Genomic DNA, 14,484 nt, shown 5'->3' on the forward strand with positions numbered 1-14,484 from the left:
TGTGTTCTGATTGGTTAACAGGTGATGGTATATGAGCTCATATACCATTGGCCACAAATTTGGTAGCTAATATGCGTCAACGAAAGCAGCTTGGGAGTTAAAATAATTATTTCAATTCTTTTGGCGTTTTTAATAAAACAATTATTCCACTCGCGCTTGTAGGATATGAGATCATTATAGCCAGCTCGGCGCTACCCGCCTCGTTGGCTATCTACCATCTCATAATATTATGCAACATGCGCTCGTGGAATAATTGTTAAGTATACCACTCGAAATGGGAGGCACGGTGGCCTAATGGTTAGCGCGCTCGACTCCGAGTCGAACAGCCCGGGTTCGAGGCCTGGCCGGGGCGCTGCGTTGTGTTCTTGGGCAAGACACTTTACTCTCACAGTGCCTCTCTCCACCCAGGTGTATAAATGGGTACCGGCGAATTTACTGCTGGGGGGTAACCCTGCGATGGACTAGCATCCCATCCAGGGGGGAGTAGCAATACTCCTAGTCGCTTAATGCTACGGAAACCAGGATAAGCTCCGGCTGTATGGGCCTCATGGCTCGGAGACAGACTTTACCTATACCACTCGAAAGCGTTGTATAACTATTATCAGAAACCTATAAGGGTTGAAACACGTAACTCCCTATGATTCGCATTGTACAAAGCGTTATTTGGACCATATTTGTACCATATTTGGAAAATCATGAGAGCGATTTAACCAATCAAAATTACTATATTTGGATTAAATTCACAGCGTGCACTAGCTCACGCTCGATGGAATAATCTTGTTTTTGAACAAGCTTGGTTAAATAAAGTTAGATTTGGTTAAATTCTCCTGTTTCATCTTCTTAAAGTAGTCTAGAGAACTTCGCTTCGATACACTTAATGTACATGTATTCCTTTAGTTTCCGTAAGAAATTTATGGCCTTTAGGTCGAAATTCAAGCAACTTACCGCAAAACCAAAAATTATGTTGCGTGTGTCATTTCGTGTATAAAGCATTCGTGTACAAATTCTTCGTGTTTCCAAATATAGTACTTAGGAAAATGAATATTCAAACGCTGTGTGCGCGCGTTACACGTTTCAACCCTTATGGGTTTCTGCTATTATATATGAAGAACTAAAGGAAAACACAGCACTACTAGACTTTAGACGAAAACACAAACAAAGGATGAAAAGGAAAGAGAAAAATGAACAAAGGCCAAGTTGGCCTGGTTCTTACAGTTTGGCTGAGTAGGAGCATTGCCTTAATCACATGACAAAAAAACCTTATAAGAACTAATCAAGGAAAAAAATGTTCTAGAGAACGTTTTTATTGTTTTTTACAAAATCAAAACAATGACAAACACTTGCAATGCATACCGAGGCTGTTTTAATGCATCGCAATTCGCTTTCAACATTATCATTTTTCCTACTCATAGGTATTTGTACCTCATGTAAAATAGTCGGTATCTCAAAGAGATCTTTGATTTTGACATAAAACCATATCAAGTGCAGACATTGCCATGACTTGTTCCTCCTCAACTAGCAAACTTGCAAAGTTCAGTTGGGCTGAAGTTAAGAACTTTGTTTTGAAGTTGCAATTTGATTCTCTAACTCGCCATGTTATAAACTATTATGTAACATAGTAACCAATTTCCCAACAAACTTCGCAATTTTTGCACAGTATAAATAAACATAAAATTGACTGTAAAAATTAATTGCAAATAATTATTACTTTCTTCAAAAGGTGGCTCCTCCAGGACTGCCAGAGGTAACAACAATGGCGTGTGGGACATGCTCAGTGGAAAATGCATTTAAACTGACTTTCATGAATTTCATGGTAGGTTGTAAGGCCAGGCTCAATCTCATATTTCTCCTTTTACATGTACAGTCTACAGCATGCACAAGTTGAATGGTAAAACATGTACTCAACACATATTGACTCTTATGAATTATTCAAAATTATGCTTCTTTTTCTCCTGTAGTGTCATTTGTTGTCATTAATTTTCTAAGTGACATCATTAATAAATTATTGCATTTTATTTTTACTTTTAATGCAATTATGACTGCTTTTGATCATTCTTGTTGGTTATAAGCACATTATAAATTATTATAATTATTGTTATTATTATTATTTTATTATTTTATTGCACGTTTTTACAGGTGCTCAACAGTTATTTCTAATAATTGTTTTTTAACAGTCCAAGCAACGTGGTGATCCTGAACCTACCATAGATGATTTGGACAGTTGCATGAAAAATAAGGTAAAATTTCACTTTAATTTAGATTTTTCAGTTTTTATTGCCGATAATAATACTTCTAGATCTATTGTACTACCTGTGCTGTAACCGTGTATGTCTGAGAAAACCAGAATATCAGTAAAGAGGTTGATGTTTACCCAATTATGTTTAACAACACTTCTCCAACAATACGATTGTAATAATGTAGTATGTCTGGACAGCAGGAAAGTCACAACAGTGTTGCAGAGAAACGATTTTGACTTTACAAACATGTTTGGGCAGAACGTATGTCACCTATTCGTATACCTCCTTCCATCAAGAAAGAAGGACATCCGGGGAAACCCCCCGACCAATGGGCAGCGCCACCGGCCAGGCGAACGACCTGCTCCCCTGACGTAACGACCAAAGCACACAGCCACCGAAGAAGAGGGAACCAAGGCCCAGACAGAAGAGAAAAGCCCCCCACCCTGGCACAGGAGCACAGGACCTGTGGATGGACCAGGAACCCGAAAGAAGCCCAGGGAAGGCCAGCAACGAGAAAAAAAAAAAAAAAAGAAAAGGAGAAAAAGGAAAGTGAAAAAAAAGGAAAAGTCTAAAGTGGTTGGACACTTATGCCCAAGCCGAAATATCATGAAATGCAATGTTGGTGGAAAGAAAGGCATGCTTTCATGTTGCAAATGCTGTCTTGAGTAGTTTGGAGCAAAGTTGGCTCATAACTGACCAGCAAATGTCAAATAATTATGGCAAGGTGTCACAATATCTTTCTCGCGCAGTGCCTAAGAACTGCTATTTAGGGCATAATTTGGAGTGAGACGATCGATGAAACAAAAATTGAAGGCATGATGTCATGAATGACACTGGTTTTTGGGGCATTTTTAAACGTGCTCAAAAATAGCAAAATTTTGACATGGGAACTTCCTTTTTCATGAGAAACATTGTTTCGAAGTTTTTTGCGCTGGTTTGCACTTTGTTTTTGAGAAATAAAGTATGCAAAAAACTCAGCATTTAGAAGCGGCTTTCTTTTAATGAAGTTATTTGCATACTTTATTTCTCCAAAACGAAGCACAATCCAGCAAAAAAAACTTTGTGACAATGTTTCTCATGTAAAAGGAAGTTCACATGCCAAAATCCAGCCATTTTTGAGCACCTTTAAAATGGTAAAGAAACCAAGTGCCATTCTTGCAGCCGTGCCTTCAATTGGTTCACAGTTTTCTGTTCTCTGTACATCATCTATATAGCTAGCTATTTATATTTAAATGTGCATCTCCTGTAACATGCCTGCCGTACTGAAGAAGACTGAACCGAAGTTTTAGTTGGAAGATGAAATTAGGCTATCAAGAAAAGCTCTACTTATAACACAACTAGCCCTGGCAGTGGCAAGTGGTTCTATTTACTACAAGCCTTGGGCTAGTGGACATTAAATTTTTGATCTTCTGGTGTGCTGTACGTACTCACTACTGGGAAGCTTGTGTTACTGTCTTGGATGGACTTAATAGACGTACAGTAACAGCAGGTTTACAGTTTACATGTATTTCTGACCATTTTTGGCAAGACCTGCTTGTATTTATGACATTGCCATGGCAACGTCACACACCAGGGACACATGGTTGACATATCAAAATTTCCACAAAGGATGAATGAACAGCTACTGAAAGTTTAAGCATTGTAGAGTAAATCGTTTTTTCAAAATTTGGAAAAAACCTTATGGGGGGGTGGCATCCACCCCCCCCCCCCCCTTGTACGTCCGAGGGTTAAAATGTACATCATTTAACTTCCATCCCATGCCTAAGCAGGACTTGCTTGGTTGTGCAGATAATTTATTATTTAACTGGAATTAATAAGTTCCTGTTTATTATGATCACTTGTTAACTGCATTAGGTTCCTGGCACGCCACCTTTATCAATCCTGGCATTTGAGAAAGGATTCCATGGTCGAACATTAGGTAAGATTGATATGGACCCTCTAATAACCTGGAGTGATCATCAATTTTTTTTTTCTTATGGTATCAATGTATTTTCAAGCAGAAAAATGGAAAAAAGTAATACTGAAGGATGCATTTTCTTGAAGAAATGATTTCACTATTTTTTTTGTTAAGAACAATGTGATGGTTATATTTTAGGGGTCACGTACTTATGTAAGTAACAAAGAAGTTAAAAACTGATGAACTTAAAACATAACCCAGACTGAATTTTGCCAGACTTGCAAGCTTATTGGCTCAACAGGTACCTACATTTATTGATGCTGAATAGAAAAGTGTCCTGAAGGGTTAAAATGGGAGCTAAGATTTGCTTTTTTGTGGCTGATCAGGAAAAATGGAATTGTAGGCACTGGAGCTAGGATTTGGTGACTGGGACTGGGAAAAAACAAGCTAAATTGAATTTTTGGTGCTAGGGTGTTAAAATTTTTTCTAGACGTTGCTAGAAATGTACTTTTGCACACTGTAGCAAGATTTTGATAAAGATTTCATGTAATCATGTACAATACTTTATTACTTTAATTTGGCCCATGCACATTTTTTGCAGAACCATTCCAATTTTTTTTCTTTTCATTTTTTCTGCCTTCGTATTCTTGCTACCTTCTGGCCTAAAAAGTTTTGATCTTTATCACTGGAGAACTGGGATGTTAGTCTGCTTCCTCTTGGATTCTATCAGCTTTGATATTAACCTGATTAACACGAGGTCAATTGTGATGCCCTTGCCAGCTATCAGCCAATGGAGACCTCGAGCTCGCAGAGTAGTTGTTAGACATGATTGGTAGTGGTCTTATAATTTGGTTGTTTGCAGGTGCTCTTTCCACAACTCGGTCAAAAGCCATGGCAAGAGTAGATATTCCAGTGTTTGATTGGCCAAAGGCACCCTTTCCTTATCTGAAGTATCCATTAGAGAAACATGAAATAGAGAACAAAGCAGAAGAGGAGAGATGCCTTGAGATGGTAAGAAATTTTAGCTACCTTATATTACAGTCAAAACAGCTCAGGCATTCCTATCAAGAGTGAATTGACAATTTCTTTTTTGAAAGTGGATTATTTCTGTCCGTCTTTAAACAACGGGCCGATTCGCACTAGCGGACAAGTTTGAAATGTCATGACATTTTTTACCAAACAAAATTGTTGCGACAAGTCAGAGAAAACTTGAAGAAAACAAAAGGTGAAATTATTAGTTCAATAGCTTTGCATGTGCTTCTGGCATCCCTGTACATTTTTCAGCATGGCCGTCTTGGACAAACATCAAATAAAAAGTACCACATGGTAAAAAATTTGTATTTTAAGTACACATGTTTTCATGCAGTGGAATAATAAGTCATCTCAAGATAACTTTTTCTTTTCTCATTCTTACATTGGGCAAACACTTCACTTATAAACATTTCTTGCCTGTTGCGGATAGATGTTGTGCCTGAATTATGATAGTGAGAGCCACATCACGGTTTTTGAGTGTGTGTTGTTTTTAGGGCCAATTTGGGCCAAACACAATAGCCAATCAACAGCATATTGTTATCTGGCATTACAAGGGGCTTGAGAATGCCAACTGTCATGAATTTATTGTCCTGCCTAGAGGTAGGACAATGGTCCCTTTGAAGTTTTTTGTTTTGTTTTAACAAAATTTGTCCCCAGCCAGTCCAGACATGTTGTTTGCACTTGTTATTGGGATTGTTTGACAAAATGTATCGCCCATGCAACATGGACCAACCATGAGACAAAGTGCTTCTTTGTTGTCATGAATTGTTGGACAAGTTCATTGTGCACCTCAAAAAAGGTATGCACACTTGTTCTCTACAACAATTGACACATAAATGATAAAATCTACCGATTGTTACTAAACTTGTCTGCTAGTGCGAATCGGCCCTACGTCTCGATTGAAATTTAAAATGTCAATTTTGCTGGTTTTCTGGCCATTAGTGGTATGAAAATGAAAACTGGCCATCGGTGGTTAAAAAACTTGTTCAAGACTTATCACTATTGGCAAGAATCAAGTATATCAACAAGTTTAAAAGAATTTACATACGCTAGCTGAATAAATTGACAAATATTGTACAGTAGGGCTTTGTAGAAATACCGATAATCTAATTTTTCCTCCAGAATGCAGGAAATGCATTTTAACAGGCCCAAATTTTAAAATTTTCCTGGGAGAGCATGCCCCCGAAACCCCTGGGAGGTCGTACCTTCAGCGTGGTTATACTCCCTTCTTTGCCTATTCCTAAACTTTTGCCCCAATATATCTTTGAGAATGGTTTTGAATTAGGCCAAAATATTTCTGGCTTAGTCAGTTATATTTTGGTTGCATGACAATGCAAATTTAGATTAACAGTTCTGCACGAAATGTTCTTACTCCATTGAGATCACGCATTTCATCCATCCATCATCAAGTTTCAATGGCAGTTCGTACACATGTATATTCTCTCAAATGTCTGTTACATCATTCATTATTTTGTTTTGTGTTGTTTCCTCTAGGCTCGTCAAGCAATAATTAGTAGTAATAATGCTGGCAAACCTGTTGCAGGAATAATTGTGGAGCCTATTCAAGCTGAGGGAGGTGAGAAGTTAAAAAAATAATGATGTGACCAGCAGAAGGCATGGTTAATTAAATTGTAGAATCTTAAATACTATTAACAAACAGATTTAGTCAAGCTAAAAAGCGGAGCTCCCCGGTAATTTATAACTTTGCCCTTTATTTCAATATCTGAATTCACTGACCATAGACAGGCAAAATTAGGATTTGAGACCACGGTCCAATAGAAAAACCATTACTGGTATCTGATCAGCAGAACACACGATATAGACATGTGTTACTGGTCAGCAGACATCTTGGTCATAACATGGATGTTAGCCTGCGAGCAGGCTCTCTATTGGGGCAACGTGAAGAGTTCAATATGGATGTTGCCCCCAAATAGAGAGCCTGCTCGCAGGCTACATGGATGTGCAATCTCAAAGATGTTAGCTGATGTTAACCTTGACATTTAACCTATTTCTGGAGTACATGTATGGCCGCCATGTTGCGCGACTTCGTCTTTGGATGGTAGGCGCAGGTGCCCAAGAGCCATGCCATTAGTCATGATGACCAAGAAAAATCAAATGCATCTTTTTCCTATTTCTGTGCATTTTCTTCAGTAATGGGGCTCCGCTCCAGCCCTTCGGCCTGGCTACTGTATAGCACTGCTAAAATATATCGGTACATGTTTTTAAGGCTCCGTCCACACTGAATTGATACTGTTTGTTCAGTGTTGATAATACTGAAACTCACAGTGACACTCTATTATATCAAACCTTGTTTATTGTTTTCAGGAGATAACCATGCAAGTGCAGACTTCTTTAAATCTCTTCAAAAGATTGCTAAAGAGGTGCTTATTTTAAGACATTTATCATTTTGTAATTAACACACAGTACATGAAAATCTACCCTGGGTGCCAGAGGTTTACCTTTTCTTCTGGTACCCAGGGTTATTGAAGTCTGGAGAAGGTGCATCAAGGCTGGTTCTCATATGAACGCCCCGATCGTTTCTGTCCCATCAATCGTTTGTACTGAGACGATCACAGGCGATGGAAGCAAGTGGAAGTGATCAGGGGGTTCACATATGATTGTCCCGATCGCCTGGTATGAGCGAAGACCTACGAAAAACAATCATTTTACCCTTAGATCGAACACAATGGCAGCCTTCAGTGAGAGATCAACACTCGTGGCCACCTATGCTCTCAGTTATTTGCAGTTTTAGGGTGTATAGAAGGGAACGAGTTCAGGATAGAATACGGTCAATCCAAGCCAAGTTTTATGAAGTGACAGAGGCGATTCTACAAGAACGAGACTTTATTATACAAGACATACCCTTACCACTTGTGACATTTTGGTATTCCAGGGCAAGGTGGAGGGACACCGCGGCAAAACGCACTGCCCATGAGTGGAAAATTAACATCCGGTCAGTTTTGTATTTCCGGTTGACTATGTAATCCAGTCGCGTAAATACAAAATTCCCGTCGCGCGAAGTTTAAACACAAAACTTAAGAAATAGCAAAGAAACTTAAGGAAAATAATGGTCTAATTCAAAAGTTTATTTATTTTTGTAGCTTCATACTTTTGCACCATAGGGTTTCCTGCTTGCACCAACATTGAGAATGATGCTTGAAGTTTACAGGTCGCAAGCGCTCGACAGTCGACAGCGGCATTTTCGTTTGACTGTGTCTATCACTTTGCCCGCTTTAATTGCTCGCAAATTAAGGCGCGACAAATGAGAAAGAAAAACAACATAAAACCAAAATAAAGAACCACTGAACTTTCAAGTTTAGGCTATCGATAATTCTTGCCTTCACTGAGAAAAAAGTCACAAAACAAGAAAGAAAACAACATTTGCTCAGTGTTTGCTTGGTTCAACATGAATGAACTGAGTCTTCGATACTCGCGGACTACCTGGAGTTTTTGCTGGATTGAAAGCTGTTAGCCGAGAAGCTAAACAAGTTTAAATTGTGGTTCCATTCTAGACAAAGGTAATTTGATTTTCTTAATCCTCCTCACAAGGTCAAATATTCGTCTATTTGGCGGATGTTTTCCACATTTCCAGTCCGTGTGGCTGCCTCACGCGCGAACATGAAACTTGCAGATTCGCACATGGCGTTCAATTAACCAAACTTTCAAACTATCGTACCGGTTATCTCTCCTCAATCTAAAAGGAAAAACAGAATCAAAGTCTAGTTTAAAAACTTGCTTTAAACCAAAAACCGAATAATTAAAAATCGGACCTCACTACCGGGTGTTAGTAACACCCGGTAGTGAGGTCCGATTTTTAATTACACTTCGGCCTAAAAAATGACAGCACGCAGTCGCTTCGTTTGTTTTTCGTTCAGCAGAGGTATAAAAACTTTTTAAAGTTTTTTTTTGAAAAAAAAACTTTATAAAGTTTTTATACCTCTGCTGAACGAAAAACAAACGAAGCGACTGCGTGCTGTCATTTTTTAGGCCGAAGTGTTAGGTTAAATAAATGTAGAACTGAAAACAATTAAAGCTAAAAAATACACAAACATGCAACCAATTACTGGATAGGAAAGTATGAATTTAGTCAAGGTTAATCGATCGAGAAAAACTGGCAAGTAAAACTCTGCCTTCTCGCCTTGTGTAATAAGCTTAAACCTAAGCTTATTTAAGCTCATCTGCTGCTCAAATTCAGAATCAAAGCCTCAACGAATCCACGACTTACCTTTTCTAAATCTATCGAGTATTGTTTCGGTCATATTTAGTTTGTAATCCAAGACAGCAGATTAAAACACTGCAATTCACAAAGCAAAACAACTAAAACGTGGGCCACGACTGACCTTCAACCGATCCGAAAGCGTAGCGAGTGAAGCCCGTTGAGTGACTGGAAAGGTGACCGGAAGACCGGAAGTGCTAAATTCAGCGCATGCGTAGACGTTCTGCCGCGGTGTCAGGTGGAGGTAATCTGTGGAGTTAAATTCTGAAGGCATGAAAGGTGTTTAAGGAATAGGATTCTGATAGCATGGGGTGTTTTAGATCTGTATTGCTAGAGGGGAAAGATGAGTGAAAATTGCATTTGATAATGCTAATTATTCATTGACTTTGCTACAATCTTGGACAAAACTGTTGAAACACTAAGCAAATTTCCACTTATTTAGCCAACAGAGTTCAGTTTTTCAACCCCCCTCCCCCCATTTCAATGTTGTTAATGCTTTAGTGTTTTTAAAACAAAGCCTGTCGAGCCGCAATCCTCGAGAAACAACATTGAGTAAGGGGGGAGGGGGATAAGATATTTTAACCCGCTTGCAAGTGGAGTCATTTGTGAAAAATGCGTGAAATGCGTATGTGTCAACTGGTTTTGTCCAAGATTGTGTAAACTGCTTTTCAGGAATTTTGAGGCATTGCGATATGTCGATGAGCTAAGAACCCATATATATTTAAAACTCTCCGAGTTGCTTTTGTAAAAATAATTTACACCTCCAAAATATTGCTCACCTAAATTTTACAGAGAAAAAAGAGACTTCTAGGTCAATGGCGCACGCATGATTTTTTCTAGGGCGGTCGAAGATGCTACTATAATAGCAGGGCAAGCTCTTTTGAAGACCAGTGGACGTGTTGTAGTCATTTAAAAAGTATTTGATCAAAGAATCCAGTTCTAAATTATATAGAGAGAACATTTTGCAATAATAGATCAATTAAAAAATAGCCAGGTATCAGGGGTCACGTTACAATATCCCGCACTAACCTGCAGGATATTAACACTGAATCCCGCAATTTTCAAAATGTTCAATTCTCCCCTTAAATTTAGAAAGCAATAATATAGATGAATTTTTGCAACAGGCGATTAACTTTGAATGCTTAACACAAATGAAGCGAAAAACTACGGTTAACAAAGGTTTTCAACGGCTAACGGGCAAGTCTTTTGTAAAGAATAGAAGATGTCAAGGTATCTTTTATTAATAGCTGTTAATCGGTGTTAACCGTGTGTTAACCGTTCAAATCACTAAAAATTCCCTTGTTAATCGTTCAGAATCACATTGTTTACGCTAATTCATAGTTGTAGCAGACAACTAAGGGTAATTGGTGCGAATTGAGAGAGAAAAGTCTCATTTAGTACATAGAAACTGAGTCATTAGCAATAGTCTGTTATTAACTGCCAGTTTGTCACGCCGCTTCCATTTTGTCATGCTTGAGACGTGGCCTGACGCCATTGCTACTCAAAAAACGTCTGTAACTTGATGCATTTTCGTTCTTTTCCTATGGAATGGTGAATATGTTACGTAATGGCTTGTTCTCTGTACTGAACGTTTCGTTTTATGACTTCTTTGTGTGAATTGCACTCTGTTCGTTTGAATGTACACAGTGTATCGACAGCTATTAGCGTTACAAATTGTTATAATTACCATCAATGACGCACGTAGAAACCAAACTTTGAATTTTATCTGAAGTTTGAAAATGTAGACATTTAAAGAAAACCTGCATAGGCCCCTTAATAAAGCCATTTCCTATTCAAATACTTGAAAAGACTCTGACTAAGTAGAATCAGTGAAAGTTCTTTTGACTCGATTGGTTACAAGCATCCGAAAACCATTGTAATTGATGATTTCATGGATTCATTAAAGCTTGTCATGGCAACGAGCAGTTTTTGGTAAAGAACTCAAAGGGTACAAAAAGCTTAAGGAGTTTAATGGCAGAACTTTAACGCGTTTTCTACTTATTAGCCAAAGTATTGTTTACACAATCTTGGACAAAACTGTTGAAACACTAAGCAAATTTTTCACTTATTTAGCCAACAGAGTTCAGTTTTTCAACCCCCCTCCCCCCATTTCAATGTTGTTAATGCTTTAGTATTTTTAAAAAAACCCGGTCTAGCGGCAATCATGATCCTCAAGAAACAACATTGAGTAAGGGGGGAGAGGGATAAGATATTTTAAACCGCTTGCAAGTGGAGTCATTTGTGAAAAATGTGTGAAATGCCTATGTGTCAACTGGTTTTGTCCAAGATTGTAGTTCATGAATCAAACCTGATGCATGTTCCTTAAGTTATTGATTTTCTTATAAGAATTTTGAACAGGATTTTTAAAGAGGTGAAAAACATATTAAGACACATATAATGTTTAAAAGCCAGGATAGAGCATTTCAAACATTCAGAAGGCAACAGGGTGGGGGGCGGGGGGGCGTAAAATATTGATACCACTTGCGGTAGGATATTGATATTTTTCTTGAATCACCCAGTTCTTATGTCATGATTCAGACAATTGAGATCTAGATCACAATGTTCCAACTGCTTACTGCTAGTTTTCATCAAGGCCATTTAACACCATTTATATAGTATAATGGTACGATGTCATTGGTGCATTTCAATCCTCAGCTCTTCTTGCGAGTTTCTCAATGAACAACAATAGCTTTTTTTGACATCTCATTACTTTATCTGTCTTGATGAATTACTCTATGTTAATATTTTTGTTGACAGTTTGATGCTCTGTTGATTGTTGATGAAGTGCAAACAGGCTGTGGAAGTACTGGTAAATTCTGGTATGTTGCTTCTTTCTGCTCTCACTTCGTCTGATTAGTATAGGTAATCATACGGTTTTGAGTTCAATTTGGAAATAATTTGCACAAGTGAGTTTTTGAAAAAGCTGAAATTGCTCAAGCCGCTTCGGCGAGTGCACTTTCAGCTTTTTCAAAAACTCACGAGTGCAAATTAATTTTAAATTGAACGAGAAAAACCGTATAATTACTTATTAATAATATAAACATGAAAAAATTTGAGTCTGTGATACAATGGTAAAAAGTAAATTGGTCAGCAGTCAGCGTCAAAAAAACACATGACCTCAATGTGGTGTACACCTGAGCCTGTGATACGGCCATGTGATACTGGTCAGCAGAAACCTTGTTTTGACAGCTGTCAATTGACTATTGCACTGACTGGTGTTACACTTTTTGCACTGGTGTTACAACTGAACTACACTGCTCTTAGCCAATCAGAATCTAGTAACTTTTTCATGTATATTATACACGTTATTATAGGAAATTAACACTTCATAAAATTAATGTGAATTATCAAAATTTGTGTTGATTTAATTTGTGTTATTTCTTGGGAGCTTTAATTTCCACGACATTAGCTATTGGACAAAATTATGTACCAAAACTACATTTGTATTTACACCTGATTGCAAGCTTTTGTGTTACTACTTCAAATATCTTATCGAAAGAAATCTTTTCTAATAACACCAAACATCGAAAACAAATTTCATAAGTTCCACTGAATTCCCATGAAGCGCTTAAAAGATGTGAGCTTTTTCCCATAGCTTGTGCACTTTGAATATCATTTTCTCAGACTCTGATAAGAAATTGTTTTACCAGAATTATTTCCACCTTATTGCGAACTTTTTTGTTACTGCTTCAAATATCTTATCAAAAGAAATCTTTTCTAACGACACCAAACATTGAAAACAAATTTCGAAGTTCCGCTTAATTCCACTGAATTGCTTAAGACGAATTTACAAAATGGCTACACGTGAGATTTTGCCTATACCTTGTGAACTTTGAAATTCATTTCCCAGACTCTGATAAGAAATTGTTGTTGTGTTATCACGGATAACTACTTACATCTTTACCTTTTATTAAGGGTAGGAAATAACGCAATAGGATTTAAATTATTCTGGTACTTGTCCAACTTAAATAAATATTACTCGACTTCTTAATGGATTCCGTCTTAAATACATTCCAAATACTGGGTACTGTCCGAACACAGATAGAAACTAAAAAAAATTATCCTTTTCTCCTCTATACTTTTTTTTCGACTTTTTTGTTTGTTATCAAGGAAAAGAAGGAGAATAGTGGGTAAGTTGTTCTATCTCGAACCACATTCTTGTAAACTCTCAAGGGACTGTTTTAATTGGGCAGTTCCAGAAAATATCCATACACCACGACGGACGGCTTTTTGGAATTCTGAGGGCAAGGGGGGTTAGGGCATGGGGGGATACTGGGCGGCGAACGCCTGGAATCAACTGCCAGACCGAGTAAGAACAATTGCTACACTACAGGCCTTTCGTAATGCTGTGCGCAGCTAGATAGTCCCTTTTTAATTTTAATTTAATTTAATACTTATTTATTAATGAATTTTTCGTTCTGTATAAATTTTTACATTTGTAATTTATTTTCTCGGCATATTAGCATATGTTTTGCTAGGGGCCTAGCCAGCCCCCGTCAGCTCCGAGGGTAAATAAATTTTATAAATTTTTTTTTTTTTTTTTTTTTTTAAATTTTATTAAATATCTTGGATTTCCAGAGGAGACAGACAAAAGTGTGTTCCTTAAAATGCTAATTTTGTGGATTACTCATTTGTAAATAACGAACTGACGACAGCGTCGCAGAAGCAGGATACAAGAAGATACAAGACAAGTATCGATCGATCAAGCTTGTGTTTGCTTTCATTTACAAAAGAAAACCAATAAAATGTGGGTTGTACATCAAGCTCCAGAGGCCTTAACGTTGATGAATGTCTTCATTCACTCTTTTTTCTTGTCAAAGCGGATCCACAACATATTCATCAGCACATTCAGTGGAGCGCGAAACTATTTTGCCACGCTTCGAGACGCCATTTTGAAGCACGTGGGATTGGGAGCGACTGCTGACCTCGAAGGCTCAAATTCAAGATGGCGGATATGTCAATGCACTCGATCGTATTATCTTCCGAAAGTACACACGAATATAACACGATATTGTTATTTTAATGTTCTGTACCAGTTTGGGGCAATGTAAAGTTAAATAATGTAGGTTGTATCTGTTGAACGAGAGTAAGGAAAAAACTCA

General features: G+C 37.8%; 1 protein-coding gene across 1 annotated transcript in view; it reads left to right on the forward strand.

The window, feature by feature from the left end:
* LOC144632694 (4-aminobutyrate aminotransferase, mitochondrial-like) overlaps positions 1-14,484 on the forward strand; it is a 42,329-nt gene that overhangs the window by 19,104 nt on the left and 8,741 nt on the right. The window contains exons 7-13 of the mRNA XM_078491399.1: positions 1,721-1,813; positions 2,175-2,237; positions 4,092-4,155; positions 4,997-5,145; positions 6,661-6,742; positions 7,492-7,547; positions 12,140-12,201. Coding sequence (XP_078347525.1) covers positions 1,721-1,813; positions 2,175-2,237; positions 4,092-4,155; positions 4,997-5,145; positions 6,661-6,742; positions 7,492-7,547; positions 12,140-12,201 — 569 coding nt within the window. The remainder of the gene's footprint in view (positions 1-1,720; positions 1,814-2,174; positions 2,238-4,091; positions 4,156-4,996; positions 5,146-6,660; positions 6,743-7,491; positions 7,548-12,139; positions 12,202-14,484) is intronic.

The sequence above is a fragment of the Oculina patagonica genome, chromosome 12 (genome assembly GCF_052425735.1).
Source record: "Oculina patagonica isolate OP01 chromosome 12, crgOcupat, whole genome shotgun sequence".
NCBI lineage: Eukaryota > Metazoa > Cnidaria > Anthozoa > Scleractinia > Oculinidae > Oculina > Oculina patagonica.